Genomic DNA, 21582 nt, shown 5'->3' with positions numbered 1-21582 from the left:
ATATGCCCAGTACTGGGATTGCTGGGTCATATGGTAATTCTATTTTTAGTTTTTAAAGGAACCTCCATACTGTTCTCCATAGTGGTGTATCAATTTACATTCCCACGAACAGTGCAAGAGGGTTCCCTTTTCTCCACACCCTCTCCAGCATTTATTGTTTCTAGATTTTCTGATGATGCCCACTCTAACTGGTGTGAGGTGATACCTCATTGTAGTTTTGATTTGCATTTCTCTAATAATTAGTGATGTTGAGCATCTTTTCATGTGCTTCTTGGCCATATGTATGTCTTCTTTGGAGAAATGTCTATTTAGGTCTTCTGCCCATTTTTGGATTAGGTTATTTGTTTTTTTAATATTGAGCTGCATGAGCTGTTTATATATTCTGGAGATTAATCCTTTGTCCATTGATTCGTTTGTGAATATTTTCGCCCATTATGAGGGTTATCTTTTCGTCTTGTTTGTAGTTTCCTTTGCTTTGCAAAAGCTTTTAAGTTTCATTAGGTCCCATTTGTTTATTTTTGTTTTTATTTCCGTTACTCTAGGAGGTGGATCAAAAAAGATCATGCTGTGATTTATGTCAAAGAGTGTTCTTCCTATATTTTCCACTAAGAGTTTTATAGTGTCTGATCTGACATTTAGGTCTTTAATCAATTTTGAGTTTATTTTTGTGTATGGTGTTAGGGAGTTTTCTAATCTCATTCTTTTACATGTAGCTGTCCAGTTTTCCCAGAACCACTTATTGAACAGACTGTCTTTTCTCCATTGTATATCCTTGCCTCCTCTGTGATAGATTAGTTGACCATAGGTGCATGGGTTTATCTCTGGGCTTTCTATCCTGTTCCATGGATCTATATTTCTGTTTTTGTGCCAGTATCATACTGTCTTGATTACTGTAGCTTTGTACTATACTCTGAAGTTAGGGAGTCTGATTCCTTCAGCTCCATTTTTTTCCCTCAAGACTGCTTTGGCTACTCGGGGTCTTTTGTGTCTCCATACAAATTTTAAGATTTTTTGTTCTAGTTCTATAAAATAATGCCATTAGTAATTTGATAGGGATTGCATTGAATCTGTAGATTGCTTTGGGTAGTATAGTCATTTTCACAATGTTATTCTTCCAATCCAAGAACAAGGTATATCTATCCATCTGTTTCTATCATTTTTAATTTCTTTCATCAGTGTCTTATAGTTTTCTGCATACAGGTCTTTTATCTCCCTAGGTAGGTTTATTCCTAGGTATTTTATTCTTTTTGTTGCAATGGTAAATGGGAGTGTTTCCATAATTTCTCTTTCAGATTTTTCATCCTTAGTGTATAGGAATGCAAGCGATTTCTGTGCCTTAATTTTGCATCCTGCAACTTTACCAAATTCATTGATTAGTTTTAGTAGTTTTCTGGTGGCATCTTTAGGATGCTCTATGTATAGTATCATGTCATCTGCAAACAGTGACAGTTTTGTTTCTTCTTTTCCAATTTGTATTCCTTTTATTTCTTTTTCTCCTCTGATTGCCGTGGCTAGGACTTCCAAAACTATGTTGAATAATAGTGGTGAGAGTGGACATCCTTGTCTTGTTCCTGATCTTAGAGGAAATGCTTTCAGTTTTTCACAATTGAGAATGATGTTTGCTGTGGGTTTGTCGTATATGGCCTTTATTATGTTGAGGTAGGTTCCCTCTATGCCCACTTTCTGGAGAGTTTTTATCATAAATGGGTGTTGAATTTCGTCAAAAGCTTTTTCTGCATCTATTGAGATGATCATATGGTTTTTATTCTTCAATTTGTTAATATGGTGTGTCACATTGATTGATTTGCGTATATTGAAGAATCCTTGCATCCCTGAGATAAATCCCACTTGATCATGGTGTATATCCTTTTAATGTGTTGTTGGATTCTGTTTGCTAGTATTTTATTGAGGATTTTTGCACCTATATTCATCAGTGATATTGGTCTGTAATTTTCTTTTATTGCAGTATCTTTGTCTGGTCTTGGTATCAGGGTGATGGTGGCCTCATAGAATGAGTTTGGAAGTGTTCCTTCCTCTGCCGTTTTTTTGAAGAGTTTGAGAAGGATGGGTGTTAGCTCTTCTCTAAATGTTTGATAGAATTCACCTGTGAAGCCATCTGATCCTGGACTTTTGTTTGTTGGAAGACTTTTAATCACAGTTTAAATTTCATTACTTGTGATTGGTCTTCATATTTTCTCTTTCTCCCTGGTTCAGTCTTGGAAGGTAATACCTTTCTAAGAATTTGTCCATTTCTTCCAGGTTGTCCATTTTATTGGTATAGAGTTGCTTATAGTAGTCTCTTAGGATGCTCTGTATATCTGTATAACTTTGTATATCTGTGGTGTCTGTTGTAACTTCTCCTTTTTCATTTCTGATTTTATTGATTTGAGTCCTCTCCCTCTTTTTCTTGATGAGTCTGGCTAATGGCCTGTCAATTTTGTTTATCTTCTCAAAGAACCAGCTTTTAGTTTTATTGATCTTTGTTATTGTTTTCTTTGTTTCTATTTCATTTACTTCTGCTCTGATCTTTATGATTTCTTTCCTTCTACTAACTTTGGGTTTTGTTTGTTCTTCTTTCTCTAGTTCATTTTGATGTAAGGTGAGATTGTTTATTTGAGATTTTTCTTGTTCCTTGAGGTAGGCTTTTACTGTTACAAACTTCCCTCTTAGAACTGCTTTTGCTGCATCCCATAGGTTTTGCGTTGTCGTGTTTTCACTGTAATTTGTCTCTAGGTATTTTTTGATTTCTTCAGTGATCTCTTGGTTATTTAGTAACATATTGTCTAGCCTCCATGTGTTTGTGTTTTTTATGTTTTTTTCCCTGTAATTGATTTCTAATCTCATAGAGTTGTGGTCAGAAAAGATGCTTGATATGATTTCAATTGTCTTAAATTTACTGAGGCTTGATTTGTGACCCAAGATGTGATCTATCCTGGAGAATGTTCCATGCACACTTGAGAAGAAAGTGTAATCTGCTGCTTTTGGATGGAATGTCCTATAAACATCAATTAAATCTAACTTGTCTACTGTGTCATTTAAAGCTTGTGTTTCCTTATTAATTTTCTGTTTGGATGATCTGTCCATTGGTGTAAGTGAAGTATTAAAGTTCCCCACTATTACTGTGTTACTGTCAATTTCCTTTTTTATAGCTGTTAGCACTTGCCTTATGTATGAGACGCTCCTATGTTGGGTGCATATATATTTATAATTGTTATATCTTCTTCTTGGATTGATCCCTTGATCATTATGTAGTGTCCTTCCTTGTCTCTTGTAACATTCTTTATTTTAAAGTCTATTTTATCTGATATGAATATGGCTACTCCAGCTTTCCTTTGATTTCCATTTGCATGGAATATCTTTTTCCATCCCCTCACTTTCAATCTGTATGTGTCCCTAGGTCTGAAGTGGATCTCTTGTAGACACCATATATATCAGTCTTGTTTTTGCATCCATTCAGCAAGCGTGCCTTTTGGTTGGAGCATTTAATCCATTCACATTTAAGGTAATTATAGATATGTATGTTCCTATTACCATTTTCTTAATTGTTATGGGTTTGTTTTTGTAGGTCCTTTTCTTCTCCTGTGTTTCCCACTTAGAGAAGTTCCTTTAGCAGTTGTTTGTAGAGCTGGTTTGGTGGTGCTGAATTCTCTTAGCTTTTGCTTGTCTGTAAAGCTTTTGATCTCTCCGTCAAATCTGAATGAGATCCTTGCTGGGTAATCTTGGTTGTAGGTTCTTCCCTTTCATCACTTTAAATATATCCTGCCACTCCCTTCTGGCTTGTAGAGTTTCTGCTGAGAAATCAGCTTTTAACCTTATGGGAGTTCCCTTGTATGTTGTCATTTTTTGCTTGTTGCTCAATAATTTTTGTGCTTAATTTTTGTCAATTTGATTACTATGTGTCTCTGCATGTTTCTCCTTGGGTTTATCCTACCTGGGACTCTCTGCACTTCCTGGACTTGGGTGGCTATTTCCTTTCCCATGTTTAGGGAAGTTTTCGACTATAATCTCTTCAAATATTTTTCTCAGGTCCTTTCTCTCTCTCTTCTCCTTCTGGGACCCCTATAATGCGAACGTTGTTGTGTTTAATGTTGTCCCATAGTTCTCTTAGGCTGTCTTCATTTCTTTTCATTCTCTTCTCTTTATTCTGCTCTGTGGTAGTTATTTTCACTATTGTATCTTCCAGGTCACTTATCCATTCTTCTGCCTCAGTTTTTCTGCTACTGATTCCTTCTAGTGTATTTTTCATTTCAGTTATTGTAATATTCATCTCTGTTTGTTTGTTCTTTAATTCTCCTAGGTCTTTGTTAAACATTTCTTGCATCTTCTCGATCTTTGCCTCCATTGTTTTTCCGAGGTCCTGGATCATTTTCACTATCATTATTCTGAATTCTTTTTCTGGAAGGTTGCCTATCTCCACTTCATTTAGTTGTTTTTCTGGGGTTTCATCTTGTTGCTTCATCTAGTACATAGCCCTCTGCCTTTTCATCTTGTCTATGTTTCTGTGAATGTGGTTTTTGTTCCACAGGCTGCAGGATTGTAGTTCTTCTTGCTTCTGCTGTCTGCCCTCTTGTGAATGAGGTTATCTAAGAGGCTTGTGCAAGTTTCCTGATGGGAGCGACTGGTGGTGAGTAGAGCTGGCTGTGCTCTGGTGGGCAGATCTCAGTAAAACTGTAATCCACTTGACTGCTCATGGGTGGGGCTGGGTTCCTTCCCTGTTGGTTGTTTGGCCTGAGGCGACCCAACACTGGAGCCTACCTGGGCTCTTTGGTGGGGCTAATGGCTGACTCTGGGAGGGCTCATGCCAAGGAATACTTCCCAGAACTTCTGCTGCCAGTGTTCATGTCCTCACAGTGAGACAGAGCCACCTCTCGCCTCTGCAGAAGACCCTTCAATACCAGCAGGTAGGTCTGGTTCAGTCTCCCTTGGGGTCACTGCTCCTTCCCCTGGGTCCTGATGCGCACACTACTTTGTGTGTGCCCTCCAAGAGTGGAGTCTCTGTTTCCCTCAGTCCTGTCGAAGTTCTGCAATCAAATCCCAGTAGCCTTCAAAATCTGATTCTCTAGGAATTCCTTCTCCCGTTGCTGGACCCCCAGGTTGGGAAGCCTGACATGCGGCTCAGAACCTTCACTCCAGTGGGTGGACTTCTGTGGTATAAGTGTTGTCCAGTTTGTGAGTCACCACCCAGCAGTTATGGGATTTGATTTTATTGTGATTGTGCCCCTCCTACTGTCTCATTGTAGCTTCTCCTTCATCTTTGGATGTGCGCTGTCTTCTTTGGTGAGTTCCAGTGTCTTCCCGTCATTGATTGTTCAGCAGTTAGTTGTGATTCCAGTGCTCTCGCAAGAAGGAGTGAGCACACGTCTTTCTTCTCAGCCATCTTGAACCAATCCGCCCAAGTGCATTTTAAAATAGAGGCTTTGAGCAACTAGCTAACCACATTTTAGGATCTCACCTGGAAACTGAGGAAGAAAATAATTGCACCCCCGGCTGACACAGCGGTGTGGACTGGAATTACTTGGAAGATCTATCTGCAACACAGCATTTGTGTCACTGTACAGTTTTGTGGACTGAGCGAGGAAAAACAACAAATAATTTAAGCTGGTCAGAGCTTCTGTATTTTCTAAGACTGCCACGTGCCTTAGGAATACTGTTTTATCTCCATACTTTGGATGACTTGTTCATCTTTCTCTCCCTCTTCTTCTCTCTGTATATTTATGACCAGAGCAAAAATGTAACAACAACAACAAAAGAGTTTGTTACTTTGAATAGTCCTAAAAAGAAAAAAATCAACCCCCTCCGACGGTCACTTTGTTGTTTTAGAATTTTAAGGTGGAAGTCTATTCAAATATCAGAAGTTGTAAAATCTAACCAGTAATAAAACCACTTACTGAAACAAACAAAAAAAAAAGATGAAATATCCACCTAGTAACAGGTATGAATATTTAAAATACATGCATACAAAACAATAAGAGCACACACATGGAACAAATCCACATTAAATTGCATTAGAATAGTTACTTAAGTGGGGAGCTGGGGAGAAAGGAAGTGGGAACAGGTTATGGGGACAAAAGGAGTAGACAGACAGGGAGATAGACAGATAGATAAGGAGAATAACCTGGCTTAGGCCAATGATGAAAGGGGGCCATGAACGGGTAAGTATGATTAATTCAACTTCCTTCATATAAATCCCCAAAATAAGTATTAATAAATAAATAAATAAATAAACAAGATTACATTTTACATCAATCAAATTGACAAATGCAATGAGAATCGTAATACCTAGTGCTGACAAGGGTAGTAGGGGGTACGCACCCTCATGTGTTTCTAGCAGGAGTGCAAATTACAGCTTCTTTAAAAGAGGGTAATATGTTAATATGTGTCAAAAGCTTAAACATGTGCCTATATACACTTAGGGCCAGCAATTACATGTCTAAGAATTTACCCTAATCAAACATATTTACCACAATTTCTATTAAAAATGTTTACATCATGGTTATTTATGATCACGGGAAAATGAGGAAGAAATGTCCAACAGAGGATTGGCTAAATGAATTATTGCACAGCCACAGATGGAAAGTTATACAACAGCTTTAAAAAGATGTTGTAGAAGGATAATAAATAGCATGGGGAAAACAGGCAATAAAACTATATATGGAGTGTGATTTTACTTTTGAAAAATAAATGCATCTATGTGTGTCTGTGTGCACAACACACACACACACACACACACACACACACACACACACACACTACATAAATTAGGAAGACATTCACCAAGATACCAACAGCCATGATTTGGGAGAGCTTGAGTCAGGGATTTTCACTGATTTTATGCGCCTTGAATTTTACTGACTTTATTAGATGAATTCATCTGGTACTTAGGGGAAAAAATTTCTAGAGGAGAAAAAAAAAAAGCCTATAGTCCTGTTCCCTAAGGCAGGTGCTGGGTAAATAGCTCGTTAATCTATTAACCACATTTGTGATACAGCTGAATGATTTGCTTGTCTTGGTGACATAGGTGCATTTTTAGCAGGGTCTTCTGCAGACAGAGAGCTTGAACCGAAGGAATGACTTCCCAGCTGACGGAGGCTTTGGCAGGTCCATATGGAGAGAGATTTGCAAGCAGGCTAGCTTTTCAATGGTACATAAGTGAGAGGATAAAGGCAGACATTCAGCTCACCAGGCACACTCCTCAGGTTATCCTTTCTGTCTGCTGCCCCTCTACCTATACTCCTAAATCTACAACACAGCACACCCTGAGGGTTTTCAAATGCGGTGACCACCTAGGCTGAGCCTGACACAAACAGAATTCTCAGATTCCACTCAGCCATTGTGACCATTGGCAACTCTCAGCTGCTTGGACTACCTGAGTTTTTCCTCAGCTCGTGTTAATTAAATGGCTATCCTTGAATCTACGTGTCTATAGAAACTAAAGACCCAAAGGAGGGACCACCAGCCCAAACCAGGCTTTTGATGGGCGAGTTCCCAGACTTCCTGGCCGCACTGGCGCAGCCTGCTCAGATCTGGGCAGTGATTAGCATGGAGGTGCTGGGTGCTCTGTGGGCAGCGTAATAAAGGGAGGGGAGGGCAGAGCAGGGAGGGTGCCGGGTGGGGAATGGGGAAAAGAGAGAAAGAATGTACAAACGTACGCCACACAGTCTAGCTAAAATAACTGAGAACGCTAAGAACTGGGCAGAAAGCCAGAAGACTTGTCACTACTTTGTAATCCATAGCTGAAATATTTGGGGGTTCAGATTTGTCAGGAAGAATGGGATCTGTCTGGAAGATAAACTCCCTTGCACTTGTGGCGGGCTTTCTCGGCTGGTATATGATACTTCTGTTCCGTCATCTGCCTTTGGCATACACGGCAAGGGTCCGACGAGCAGCACAAATGCCAAACACAGTCAGTCGCCTGCTAGAGCAGAGGCCCCAGGCAAAACACCACCAGCTGCTTTTTCCTTCTTCTCTCCATTTATTCTTTTCGAGAATGTCCAGAGAGGGAGGGGATTTAGAATACGATTGTCACCTGCTTCACTGGGCCTAGTTTACTCAGGAAACGAACATTCTAGGAGGGCACTCCTGTGGTCCTCCCTTCTGAATGGCTTAAAACACCCCGTGGATACTTCCCAAGTTCCGGTGACAGGTTTTTTTTAAGAAGAATCACTGTTTCGGCACTCATAAGGCACCCAGTGATCTCAGAGAAGAGGTAAAGAAAGACAAGAAAGAGAAGGGTGGGAAAAGTAAGATTCTGTAATTTTCCTGAGGCCACAGGTAGCCAGGAATTGCTGACAGGGAGTAAATAATAGGAGCTAAATGGAAGTCGGGTTACCAGGAAGCCAGAGTCTAGGCATGCCTGTATAATCCTATGCTTTCTCCTCTGTGCAGCGGTTTAAATCACACTTCTTTCAATCAAAAGTTGTTCCAGAGGGCCTTATTTGTGCTCAGCACTGTGGGGAATTCAGAAGGATAAGACCCGTCCCTGCCTCAGTAATCAGTCACTTCCTATAACAGACTTTTTTTTTTTAATTTAAATGTTGAACCTTCTTTTTAATTTATTTATTTTTATTTTTGGCTGTGTTGGGTCTTCGTTTCTGTGCGAGGGCTTTCTCTAGTTGCGGCAAGCGGGGGCCACTCTTCATCGTGGTGCGCGGGCCTCTCACTGTCGCGGCCTCTCTTGTTGCGGAGCACAGGCTCCAGACGCGCAGGCTCAGTAGTTGTGGCTCACGGGCCTAGTTGCTCCGCGGCATGTGGGATCCCTCCCAGACCAGGGCTCGAACCCGTGTCCCCTGCATTAGCAGGCAGACTCTCAACCACTGCGCCACCAGGGAAGCCCCTTAAACTGTCTTTATAGCACTGAAAGTAATGAATTCATATAATGGTAACTATTTGAAATGATCTTATTTATTTACTTATTTACTGACACTCTTCTCCCATTGAGAACGTAAGTTCCTGAACCACAGGGCAGTTTTCTGTCAGTTCACTGCTGTATCCCAGTGCCTGGGACATGGAAGAGACTCAACAAATTATTCGTCGCATGAACAGAATGAAGGAGATGGGAATGTCACTTGAAGCAATAAGTCCCCTTTACGAGACACTCAGCAATCGAGACACCGTAATTGCTGTAGAATACCAGAGGCTTGAACATGTGTATGATTTAAAGAGCAGAACAAAATGAGCGAAGACAGACTGGTAGGATGTGCTGGGCCCCCAGACTGAATATGTGATGTGGCAGTGAAATTGGGACTGACCCTCCCGTTCTGGGGGATGTTGGAGGGGCCATGGAAGAAACCAGCTTGACAGTGGCTGTCCCAACAGAACAAGGAGGGCTCCTATTTTCTTGAGGATTTCAGAACATCAGTTTCATAAATGCCTTTGCCAAGAGGTTCTTCCTGGGCATGGCCAGGCTGGGCTCAGCCACAAGCAGAATATAATTCCGAGACCCAGCAAGTACTGCTTTGGGCCTGGCTGCAAGGGGTCAGCGCTTCACGTCCATAAATGGTGGGGCTGCTCCAGTCAAACAAAATTCCAACAAATAATTAACTTTAGAAATTCTTCTGTTCAAACGACAGCTTTTAAATCTCAGCCAGGTCAGTATCCTATATGTAAATTTTACAGGTTTTCTTCTCATAAGTTTTCCTTCTAAATATACCTTAATGTTGGCTAAGAAACAAATCATTCCAGATTCTCATCATTTAATCGGAGCATTTAAAGAAAATAAAATGATCTCAACTTGTGATGAATACAGTAAATCGTTCTCTATATTATATTTACTTCTCCATAAGATATAAAAGTTGTTTAAAATCAGACACAAATGGCACAAAACCCTTTGTTTACTAATGCAACCTATTTGATTTTCATAAATTGAAAAATAAAGGTACAGATTTGATAATGACAATAGCTGCCTTTTATTGTCCACATACTATGTGTCAGTCATAATATATTTACATTTTCAAACATCTTTTCTAACCTTCATATTAATGGCTTAAAGTAGATAATATTATCCCCATTTTACAGTGGAGGAAACTGAGGCTCAAAGTGGTTAAATGACTTGCCCAAAGCCATACAACAGTAAGTGGTAGAGTTGAGATTCAATTCACACAAACCTAAAAAATGTTCAGTTGCTTGATTCTTTAAGTTTCAAAATCTAAGACCACACAGCAATCAGATATAGAATAAGCTGCAGAGGTTTTTGTGTTTGTATTTTTATTCTTTCACATCTCTGTAAGCAGCAGCTAACCCTGCCTTGACTACCAGCTCACTACAGGCAAACGTGGACTCTTGGCTTCATATTCGCAGGACCTCGAGCAATGGTCAATAGAGAATGAATGGAGGAGTGGGGGACAGGGAACAGGAAAGGACGATGGGAAGCAAAAATCCAAGTCTCCTAACATACATGGAGGGCTTACAGGTGCCAGGTGCCATCCTAAACGACATGTGTGAATTCCCTCATTCAATCTGCACAACAATGCTATATGGCAGATATCACTGTCCCTGCTTCAGCTGTAGGCAACTGAAGCACAAAGTTAAAGAATAGGCTGTTTGAAGTGACAGAGCCAAGCCTGGCATCCAGGTGGTTTGGCTCCCAAGCCTACGGTCTCGTGCACTGTATCACCCTCCCGCCCATCTCTGGGTCTGCAGTATGAAGGCAGCACCTGCCATGGGTACACACAGCTCCATCCTCAAACTTTTGCGAATACTGGAAGTTTTAAGTAGACACAGCAAACGCTGATACACATATAAAAATTGGCTAAATTCTGCTCTTTCTCATCTCAAGGTCTACAGTCTTGCGCTAGTCATTTTAAACTAATCTTGCATGGTGTGTGTTAGTTTGGTTGTTTTAACTTTTCTTCTTATGGGCTTTTATATCTATGATTTGTGTGTACAGTTCAGTAGTCCCACCAGAGTAAAAGAGAGGTTGATTGAAAAGAGGGGCAAGACAGGCAAGGAAGAATGTTCTCAGGATGGGCGAGCTCAGTCTGGATCTAGATTTAGATTTAATACCAAGGTTTCTAAGAAGAGGTAATGACATCACCACTCTGGTAGAGAGAATACAGTAAGTCCAGGACAAGTGGTACCTAAGAGCCATGGGGGAAGGGTGCAAGGTCACGTGGTGTTGGGGGGTGGGACAAAGAACATCCATACATGGGTCAAGCTTGACCATCAGGCTGGGGTTAAGAGATGGGCTGTTAATCCCTAGAAAAGGGTCACAACAGAACAGGTGGCAGGAACCAAAGGAGAACACCAGTCCTAGAACCTAGTGTCCATGGGGTCAAGAAGGAATGTTGGACCAGATCCAGGTGGTGGCAAAAGAAGCCTAGGGACTAAGGCAGAAGCCTGAGAGCCAGGCCTAAAAGTGAGTTCTAGGCATTAAGAGGGTGACAACTCCTTGGCCCTCCCTGCTGTAGGGAAGAGGCAACTTACACATTGCCGGTGTCCGATTTAGACTGGTATAAAAACTGGATGGGGCTTCCCTGGTGGCGCAGCGGTTGAGAGTCCGCCTGCCGATGCGGGGGACGTGGGTTCATGCCCTGGTCCGGGAGGATCCCACATGCCGTGGAGCGGCTGGGCCCGTGAGCCATGGCCGCTGAGCCTGCATGTCCGGAGCCTGTGCTCCACAACGGGAGAGGCCACAACAGTGAGAGGCCCGCGTACCGCAAAAAAAAAAAAAAAAAGAAAAAAAAAGAAAAGAAAAAAACTGGGTGGTGCTGATCCTTCAGGTAAAGTGATCAAAGTGTCAAACTCTCAAGTTGGGGAAGGCAGAGGAAATGAAGCAGTGACTGGTATGGGATGCAAAATGTGATCTATATTTACAATGCTATTCAGTTTAATCAAGCACAAGGTTATAACAATAATATTAATATATACACACATGTGTACACGTTTGTAAGCATATGTATATATGTGTGTATACACCAGAAAACTCAGGGGAAGCGTGGCAGTGATAAAGGCCCCTAAGGATGCAGTTCTCTGGCAGGACTCAGGGCCTTCTTCCACCCCTCCCTGGTTTACCTGCTCCGACTCTTTCATTGAAGAGTCATTGTGTCTACGTGCCAATTGGCTCTGCCCCAAATTTCTCACTCTCCCTTGTATCCAACATAGGGAGCATGAATATTAATCAGGTAATTTCTGGTAATGCGTTTCCTCAGCACAGTGTTCACTTTCTTTTGGTTTTGATGGGTCAATGAAGTGCCAATTGACGCCAGCCAGAACATAAATGACCCTGCCAGGAGGAATCAGTCCAAAACAACCTGTTGTTACCATAAAATGGCAGGCTCATTTTGAAAAGTTTAGCACTTTCTGGAAGAGCGCTGGTTCACTGACCGATTTCTAAGGTCAACGGGGAAAAGTCACCAAAAGTGGTGCAAGCACAAATATTTCAAATAATTCCGACAGTGAGAAAGCTTATTTATAAGGAAAGATTATTTGTGCAATCTCAGTGTCGAAACAGTATATGGAAATTGATCACAAGTTTATCTTTAATTTTTAAGATCATTCTCTTTCTCCTCTTCTCTCTCTCCCCTTGCTCTCTCTTTTCTTCTCATTTTATGTATAAAAATGCAACCAGGCTGAACTAAAGCAAATTGGTTTAATTCCCTGGAGGGAGCATGAACAAATTTTCCCAGCAACTTTCTACTAAGGCATTTGTGTATGGGTATGTGGGTGGAATGTGGAAGCAGTCAGCTACGTAAACCAGTAATCAAATGAAACATTTACCCATTTCAAAGTGCCCTGAAACAGCATTAACATCACCAGTTAAAACACTGGGCTTGGGAGAAAGAAAAGTGGCCAGAAAGGAAAAGATAAAAGTAAACACGTAGGTGGGACATGTGGTAGAGGTGGAGGTGGTACGGAGGGAAGAATAAAATCCACAGGGAATTAATTCCCTTTCAAAAGCAAATCTGTCGCAGGAGTGCTAGCAGGAGGTCTCTTTGATGGTATAGAAGAAAGGAGTAAAGAATACATTCAATAATTTCATCAAATGGAAATTTCAGCAGTTTACCTAAATTGCCAAACCATTAGACACTTACAAACGTGTTTGTATGCACCCACTTTGAGCCTTTTCTAAAAAACAGGTAAACAGAACCTGATTGTAATAAACATTAAGGGTTCTTTTCTCTTTTATGGCTGAGACCTGTTGAAACACTGGTCCTTCAGGATCACCAAGGGGTAGGACGTTCCTTCATTCCTCAAACAGTTGTTCAACAAACGCTGCACAAATCTGAACTCTTTGTGCAGCCCTGATGTTGGGGATACAGAGTTACAGAAGAATTCTTACAGATCTCAAAGAGATCTATAATGCGATTGGCCCCTGGTCCCGCTCTCCTCACATCCGCATGGCATACACAGTACCAGTGTTTCCTCTCAGGATGGTTTCCACAGTCCCGTGGACTCTGCCTATGACCACGACCTGGAGTGGAGATGGCCAGCAGCCTCCTCCACAGAGGACCTTCACCTGACCTTGGAGCTCATTCGGCCTGCACACCTGATGAATAAATTGCACTTGTTCTCTTTCACCATTTTCCCTCCAAATGATTTTTCTAAAAATCTAACCAAGGACGTGCAAGAAAGGAGCCTACAGTTGCTTACAGCTCTGGGTGGCCCCAGATGGCTTGGGGGCAGGGGATGGCTTTCTCAGTGGCCCGGCCGACCGTGGCCCAGTCAGTGATTACCTGCACAGGAGTGGCGGTCTTGGTAGAAGCCGTTCCCACAGGTGGACACGCACTGGCCATGCTGCATCAGCAGGGGAGGCTGGCAGGAAGAGCACTCTAGCCCACTGGTGCACATGGAACACTGAGGCTGGCAGGCTGACTCGGACAAGGTTGGGAGAAAGAGAAAGGGAATCTCTGATGAGTTCAAGGGCACCACCCAGTGCCAATTCCTACACAGCCCAATTCTGAGGCTCTGGAGACACAGAGAACCAAATACGCAGGGAAATAACTCTAGAGCCTTCATTTACGTAGCACATATTTCATGCCAGGCACTATGCAAAGTGCTTTATATATATGAATACATTTAATCTTCACAACAACTCTATGAGGTAGAGAGTATTAATCCCAATGTTAATACTCATAGAGGTTAAGTAACCTGCTCGAGGTCAAGGTCACATGAAGCTGGCATTGGAAGCCAGGCAGTTAGGCTCAGGGGTCTATGCTCTTTTCTTCTTATCCAATTGCCCCCAATATCTTTCTCACTCAACCATTTTACAAGAATATCCCTTATGGCAGAGATATAAACAACTTCCAAAAAGGCTGAAGATTATGAATCAGGAGAAAGAGTAGGGAGAAGTGAATAATTACAAAAATAATAAAAGTGGTTGATTTTTATTGAGGACTGACTACATCCTAGACACTATTCTAGGCATTTTACATGTATTGACACATGTAATCCTCTCAAGACCCTCTTGAGGAAGGTACCGGTATTACTCCACTTTACAGGTAAGAATACTGAGGCAAAGAGAGGTTATACTCACAGCCAGGATATGAACCTACACACTCTTAAATGGATAATTAACCCCACGAGTCAGAGATAGGAGAAAAAGTAACTATGATTTGGCCTCAACCAAGCCGAATTCTCCCAGGTAAGAGCTCCCTCCCAGATATACTATAAGAATTCTGATTGCACATGAACCCATTCTGGATCCTCTGGTAATCCACAAGAGATAAGCTCTGTTACCAACTATCTGTGTGATATTAAGCAAGCCAGCTAATTCTCTGGCCCACAGATTTCCCATTTGCAAAATGAGAAAGTTCTCATAAGTGATCTCAAAGGTTCATGTCAACTCTAAGTTCTATCTTGGATTATAGGAGGGTTTTTTTTTTTTAAGATTTTTTTGATGTGGACCATTTTTAAAGCCTTTATTGAATCTGTTACAATATTGCTTCTGTTTTATGATTTGGTTTTTTGGCTTCAAGGCATGGGGGATCCTAGCTCCCCGAACAGGGATTGAACCCGCAACCCCTGCATTGGAAGGTGAAGTCTTAACCACTGGACCACCAGGCAAGACCCTATAGGAGGGTTTTAATAACTGACACCAAGCATCCCAATGACTATCCTTGAAAATTTTCAAAAGTGCAAACTCCAGCCATGACTACCTAGTAAGCATCTGACTGCCCCATCATCTACCTCCCCAGGAAGACTGGAAACACCCATCAAATGTTAGAAGAAAGAGACTTGCAAGTAGAGAGGTCAAGTAGCCTACGGATGACATTACTCCCTTCTAATGGTTTTTGGAAATTGTTCATTTCCTGTGCCATGACCCCATCCTGGACACCAGTGAGCCTCAGTCCCCCTCTGGGCTGTCTGCCTGGAGCCGTACCTAAACAGAGAGCACCAGCTTGGTAAAATCCCAGACCACAGCTGTGCACACACCGTCCGTTCCGCAGCATCTTTGTGGGGTCCTGACAGAGGTCACAGTGGTCTGGCGACTGAGAGCAGGTCAAGCAGTCTGGGTGGCAATGAACTACAATCAAGGACAAAGAGGAGAGCTCAGTAAAGACCACGTGATTTCTCTTACATCCTTCTAACAAAGGATCTATGGGGTATTTGGACCTGTATAGAACACGGAGAACAGAAAACTCTGGTCCCTATGAAAAAGGACCCCAAATAGCAAAACTGATTTCAATGCAAGATTTCAAGGAATTGCTCCTTGTCTGAAATACCATCACTGTCTCCTGTCTTCCTGTCTCCTTAAAGTGAAGATGCTAAAAACATTACCAAACTAGCCCTACTGAATGCTTCCACCTCCTAGAATACCTCTAGAAATAGGAATGACTCGTGCCATAATATTGAATAGATGATTTAAGCAGATTCAATAATTTATAATTTCTTAAATGTTCTTCTTAACCTTTGATGTGCATAAAAGGTTAGGACATAAAACCTACACTGCTTAAAAATAGTTATTATTTTCTTAAAAAAATACAGTCAGTTTTCTTCTTTTTCTCCAAGATTTCAAATCTCATTCCCAGTAATTGGGATCATTGCTGAACTTAGTGGTATTTGTCAGCAAAGGACGTTTTCAGTTTTCGAAGTTGTCAAGGACCTAATTTTCAAGGTATGGGACATTATAATACGCTAATTATTTGTTTTGGAAAGCCCAGAGAGCCACTTTAGTGAAGGTAACGTAATTAAACCCTAAAGTTGCTATTCTTTTCCCATGGTAAACTCTTCACAGAAACACTGATTAGCTAGAATACATTGAGTACAAGCGCAACTGCCTAGATGAAAAACTGCAACCCATGGATGAAAACAATTAATTATGAAATATGAATAGAAGGAAATGCCACTTCTCCAAGAGAGACTGAGCTTATAGGCAAATTACTGCTCAGCCAGAGCAACTTTAGTGCTTGCCAACAATTATTAACTGGAACTAATTCAACCCCAGGTGATTCGAAGGCAGAGTTGCAGAACAAGTAGATAAAATTTTCTTTTGGAAGAAATTAATGAGTCTTTAAACTTCAAAAAGCCATCTGAGAACTCCAAAAGCCATCTGTTTAACAGTTCACCTTAAAGAAATGAACGTCCATCACAAACTTTCAGCAATTTTTCTTCTATCTTCAACAATGGAACAGTCCTAATGCATATATTTGCTTTTACAAGTTGTCAAATATTATGTTATTTGATGTTCACAATAATTTTGCAAGGTAGATAAGGCTGTTTTATCAACAAGAAAATTAAGATTCGGAGAGGACCAATGACTTGTGCAAGGTCACATACTCATAATCAGTAGACTTTGGCAAATACATGGACAAAGCATCATTTGTTAGAAAAATTAAGAATAAACAAACAAACAAACCCAGTGGATGACTAAAGAAAATGAAGCAAGGGGTGGGAGGAGAGGAGATCTCTCTGAATTTTTTGGCAGTAAAAACATCTCAGCAGAAATAAACTGGACATGGACCCACCTGATGTGCAATCTGGACAGCACTGTCCCTTCACCACCTGAGCTAGTGTGGCTACCGGACACGGAGGACAAGAGGGCTCGTAGCAAGTTACCTGAGCCCCCCGGCACTCACACAGCTTGCAAGGGCCATCCTCCCACTTCTCCCCCTCCTGCAGGAAACGGTAAAGAATGACACTGTTACCAGAGTGCAAAGATTCAGAAGATAGTTTGCTGGTGGAGAATGTATAATTTCCATAAGAGACAAGGTGAAGGCTCCTTGTCAAACCTAACTCAAAGCTAACTCTGAAATAGGACAGTGGTAGAAGAGTTCTAAATTTAAAAGGATAGTATCTCTCCTTCTTTGTTTATAATTGGTTTATTTTAATGTAGAACCCAGGCAGAAAGATACAGTGCGAAAGCATACTGGAACTTCCAGAATAAGCAAGAAGCATATAACACTTGTTTCTCAAACCTATCTCAGCAAAAAAACAAACAAACAAAAAAAAGAAAAAAAAAAGAAAACACACAAAAGGCGATTACTATGTACCTAGTGATTAGCAGGTACATTAAATACAGTCTTTATAATAACAGTAGGAATCTGTTTAAAACCCTGAATTTCCTTATTGTTATTACAGTAAGAGTAACAGTAGGGTCATTGTATTTTTTAAATGACAGCCCTTGCATGCCCACTTTTAGTGGGCTGTGGATGTGCCACAGGCTTTCTCACACTGAATATTCTTTTCAGCCAAGCAAACAATGGTAATAAACATTAGTACTTTGAGAGAGAGTCCAAAGTGAATTATAATGATCAATTCCTTTTTGCTTGCTGTCCTATTCACCCTGGAGATAGAAAGGAGAAAAGGTTCCTGCAAGAATGTTTAGGGAGATGAAAGAGGTAAAACAAAACAGAATAAAAGAGCATACTTGAAAATAAAGCTCTGATAAAATGTTTATTAAGCCAGCTGATGTTAAGCATTCCAAACAATTAATGTGACAGTGTTCAGCAACAGTGAATGACAGTGTTAGAAAAATGAGGAATATTATCTTGAGAAGGTAGAATTGCTTTTCTTCCATTTCAAGGCAGACTGGGTTCCTGGCCCCCTTATTCTATAACCTCAAAAACTGTAAGCTTGCTCACGTGAACAAACACGCTTGCACTTTCCCTTAAAAAGAAATCATACAACGTTGTCCTGCAAACAACTTAGAGAGACTGAACACTCAGTAGTGCCTGGGGAACAAACACACCCCAGACCCAAAAAGCTCTCTCTTCAGTGCTTTGCAGTACATGAAATTGTGCTGATGGGTAAACCGAGTTTTCCAGGCCAGAAAAATTGAGGAGAAAATCATCACAAGAAAGGGAAAGGACCTGTGTAGGAGCTTGTAGTTGGAGAAGTGTTAATTATCATTCGTGGGGCAAAAAAATAAGCTAAGGAAAGGAGGATAAGTTCAATAAATCCAAGTCTTGGTTATCATTACAATTCTTAATCCCAGACCACACTGTCAGCAAATATGCCTGTTAGAAATACTAAGGCACTAAGTTTCCCCAGGATAGTTTATGCAGATAATTGCTTAAAAGGATTTTATACATATCTATGTACAAGCTAAAAATCTATACTTACTGGAATATGTTTAACTTTACTCGCATTTGAGGACATCTAGGAACAGAAAGAAACAGAAACGTATTTATTATTATACCACTAAAAACACCATGAGGCTGATCTTTTCATTTTTTCATTAGGAAACATCCATTCCTCCCCAAGTAACAAGCAACTTCATTCACTGGTTATGAGTAGAAATAAAATCTATCTATATCAGAAACAAGCAATATGAGGTGAGGACAACATGCCTAGCGAATATTTTTGAGTTCTTATTCTCACTTTGTGCTGGGGTATCTGGCTTCAATTCCCCTCAATACGAAGGACTTTGCAGTCAAGATATCTAAGCTTATAAGAGCAAATTCTTGAAACTTATATGATACTGGAGCATCATGGGGATTTGTGCTTATTTCAAACAACTTGCTTTTGTTTAATTCCACTGGGCTTAATTTACCTCCAAAAATGGACAGGGAAATTAATACTGTGATTGAGAGAGAAAACTTGAGTTCAATATTTACAGAATTTAATCTCCTAAATTCTTAGGAAACAAGGATGACTAAATGATGAAATATCAATATGAAACAAACAATGCCAACAGCATGATAATAACCATAGTAATGATCACATTTTTAAGCTTTCTTATACGTCAGATATTGTTCTAAGTTTATACATATCATCTCAATAGACCAATGAGGTAAGTACTATTTTTATCTCTATAACTGAGGATTAAGTAACTTGCCCAAGGTCACAGTCAGTATGTGGCAAAGTAGGGATTTGAACTTAGAGCCTGAATGTTAACCCTATGCAATACTACATGCCCAGCTTATACAAAAAACTGGCAGGTTGACAGATGCAGTTTACCCAGATTGGGAGGAAAAAGGGTGTAGGAATCACTTCACAAATCAAAGTACCTAATCCTAATTCTTATAATCTCTTTTTGATTGGTCAATGATGCAATTGTACTTATGATCAACTGGCATACTTTTAAGAACACTTTGAATTTATCAACATTCCAAGAACCCCATGTGGAAAATAAGGGCTATATAAATAAAGCAAATTTGAAGAGATTAAGATAAATATTTTTTCCTTTGGGGTATATAATAAAAAAAGTACAGACTTAGGGAGAAATAAAGCTTTAGCTAATAGAGTTTTAGAGTTGGACTATTGCAAAAACCTTCTAAATGGACCACCTACTTCCACTCTCGCCCCCCCCCCGTCACTGGCCCACGTGGCAGCAAAAGTAATCCTTTTGCACGTAAGCCCCATCACAGCACTGTTCTGATCAAAACTGCCCAGAAGCTCCCATCGGCATCAGGGTAAAACCAGGGTCCAGGCTACCTGCTGGATCTCATCTAAACTCCTTTCCCCCTCATTCCTTGCCTCCAGCCAAACTCACGTTCTTGGACATGCCAAGTGCACTTCTGCTTCACTGTTTTTTTTAATTTCCTGATCCCTCTTCCTGGTATGTTTCTCCCCCAAGATATCCCTGGCTCGCTCCCTCACTTCCTTCAGGTTTTGCTCAAATTTCTCCTCATGAGAAGACTTCCCCCATCATCTGATGTAAAAGAGCACCTCCCCCCCTCAGTTACTCCCCAGCTGCCTTGTTTTCCAGGCAGCACCCATCACCACCTGACACGTGTGTTTGTTGTGTGTGTCCCCACGCTAGAACGGAAACTCCCTGAGAGCAGGGACTCTGCATGCTGTGTCGGCTTCTGTATCTCCAATACCGGGAACATAGTAGGTGTGCAATCACGTTCGTTAAACAAATGAATGGGTAAAAGAAATGAGAAGGAAATGCCCCCTTATTAAATTAGTTTTGGATGATTAATTTTTGTTAGTCTTCGGTCATTAGCTTGATACTCACAAATTCTGCATTTTCTTCATACACACAATAACCATTCCTTGAAACGCATTCAGGACAGCATTTTCCATCTAAGTGAATTAATTCTTCACCCTGTAGGAGTAAGGGTTGCACAGGTACATATCAAATTAACATCTCCAGGTAGCAGCGCTGAATTGCGAAGCGGCTGAATTCCCTGACTGGAGTGAAAAACCTTAACCCACCCCTCTCCTTCGGCCCACGACTTATTCCATCTCCCCTGTGCTATCTTCCTATGAAAAGCCTAGTCAATACAGCTCACCCCTTCCTCCAAGTGCTTTTGCTTTCCAGTTCTGGTGATACTTGTGCATGATTTCCTACCCATGACCAGGAATTCACACGAAGAAGAAGAATGGCCAAGAGTAATGTTATAGTCTTGGAAAGTTATGAGTTTCAGAAAAGGATCAGGCTACCTTAAATATACAAGGCTTGAGCCTGTGAGTTGGTTTCATTACCAGTGCTCAAATCAAACCAACACTTTCCCCTGAAAACAAAATCAGACACATGCCTATATGCACAGACGAAGTCTCGGGCGTAAATTAAGCAGCAGAAGACTAATTTCTATTCACTATTCTGAAACTGTTATCCAGTTCACATAATCACTATTTAAAAAATTATAAGGGGAAGGAAAGACATGCCACACTAGGAAGGTAGATATTAAACTTTCAAAGTTATCATTTTAACTTCCCAACATCAATCATTTCAAATTTTTTATTTTTACACAAATGATAAATGCTTACTATAAAAAATAAAATAATTCTGAATTCTATAACTTAGAAAACATAATTTCACTGTAGTCCTACCTCCCGGGGAAGCGGCTATTAAAAATACAAGCTCTATTTACAATTTTTCATATGCATATGCTAACATCTAATATCTGTAGGCTAAAGAGTATTCTTTAAAGCACTTTCCACTTTCTAAAGATATATCTACTTTCTAAAAGATGGTGATGTTTCTTTACATGAAGACATTATTTAATTTGTGATTTATATTACATTTGAAGTGCAAAAACCATCATAGGTAAAAATGGAATAATGTAAAATTGCATAAACAGAATAATCACAATATTTTATGTTTAAAAACTCTGTGCACAAAAGAAAAATATAAAATAAAAGCATTAGTTGTCTTTGAATTGTAGCATTATGAATGGACTTTAAAGTCTTTTCTATTTCTCGAGTCTTCAATTTTCTAAAATGAATATGTATTATTTTGATGAAGGAAAAGATCCC

At 40.5% G+C, this 21582-nt stretch overlaps 1 protein-coding gene across 11 annotated transcripts in view; it reads right to left on the bottom strand.

The window, feature by feature from the left end:
• Positions 1 to 21582, bottom strand: part of FRAS1 (Fraser extracellular matrix complex subunit 1) — a 451240-nt gene that overhangs the window by 233653 nt on the left and 196005 nt on the right. For all 11 annotated transcript variants that reach the window (XM_027087689.1, XM_027087692.1, XM_027087691.1 and 8 more), the window contains 5 exons: positions 20339 to 20428; positions 18499 to 18534; positions 16902 to 17049; positions 15317 to 15460; positions 13671 to 13805 (listed from right to left, as the gene is read on the bottom strand). In XM_027087689.1, coding sequence (XP_026943490.1) covers positions 13671 to 13805; positions 15317 to 15460; positions 16902 to 17049; positions 18499 to 18534; positions 20339 to 20428 — 553 coding nt within the window. The remainder of the gene's footprint in view (positions 1 to 13670; positions 13806 to 15316; positions 15461 to 16901; positions 17050 to 18498; positions 18535 to 20338; positions 20429 to 21582) is intronic.

The sequence above is a fragment of the Aethalodelphis obliquidens genome, unplaced genomic scaffold (assembly GCF_003676395.1).
Source record: "Aethalodelphis obliquidens isolate GAN/ISIS:26980383/991018 unplaced genomic scaffold, ASM367639v1 scaffold59, whole genome shotgun sequence".
In the NCBI taxonomy this organism is placed as follows: Eukaryota; Metazoa; Chordata; class Mammalia; order Artiodactyla; family Delphinidae; genus Aethalodelphis; species Aethalodelphis obliquidens.
This window is presented reverse-complemented; position numbering and strand designations above follow the sequence as displayed.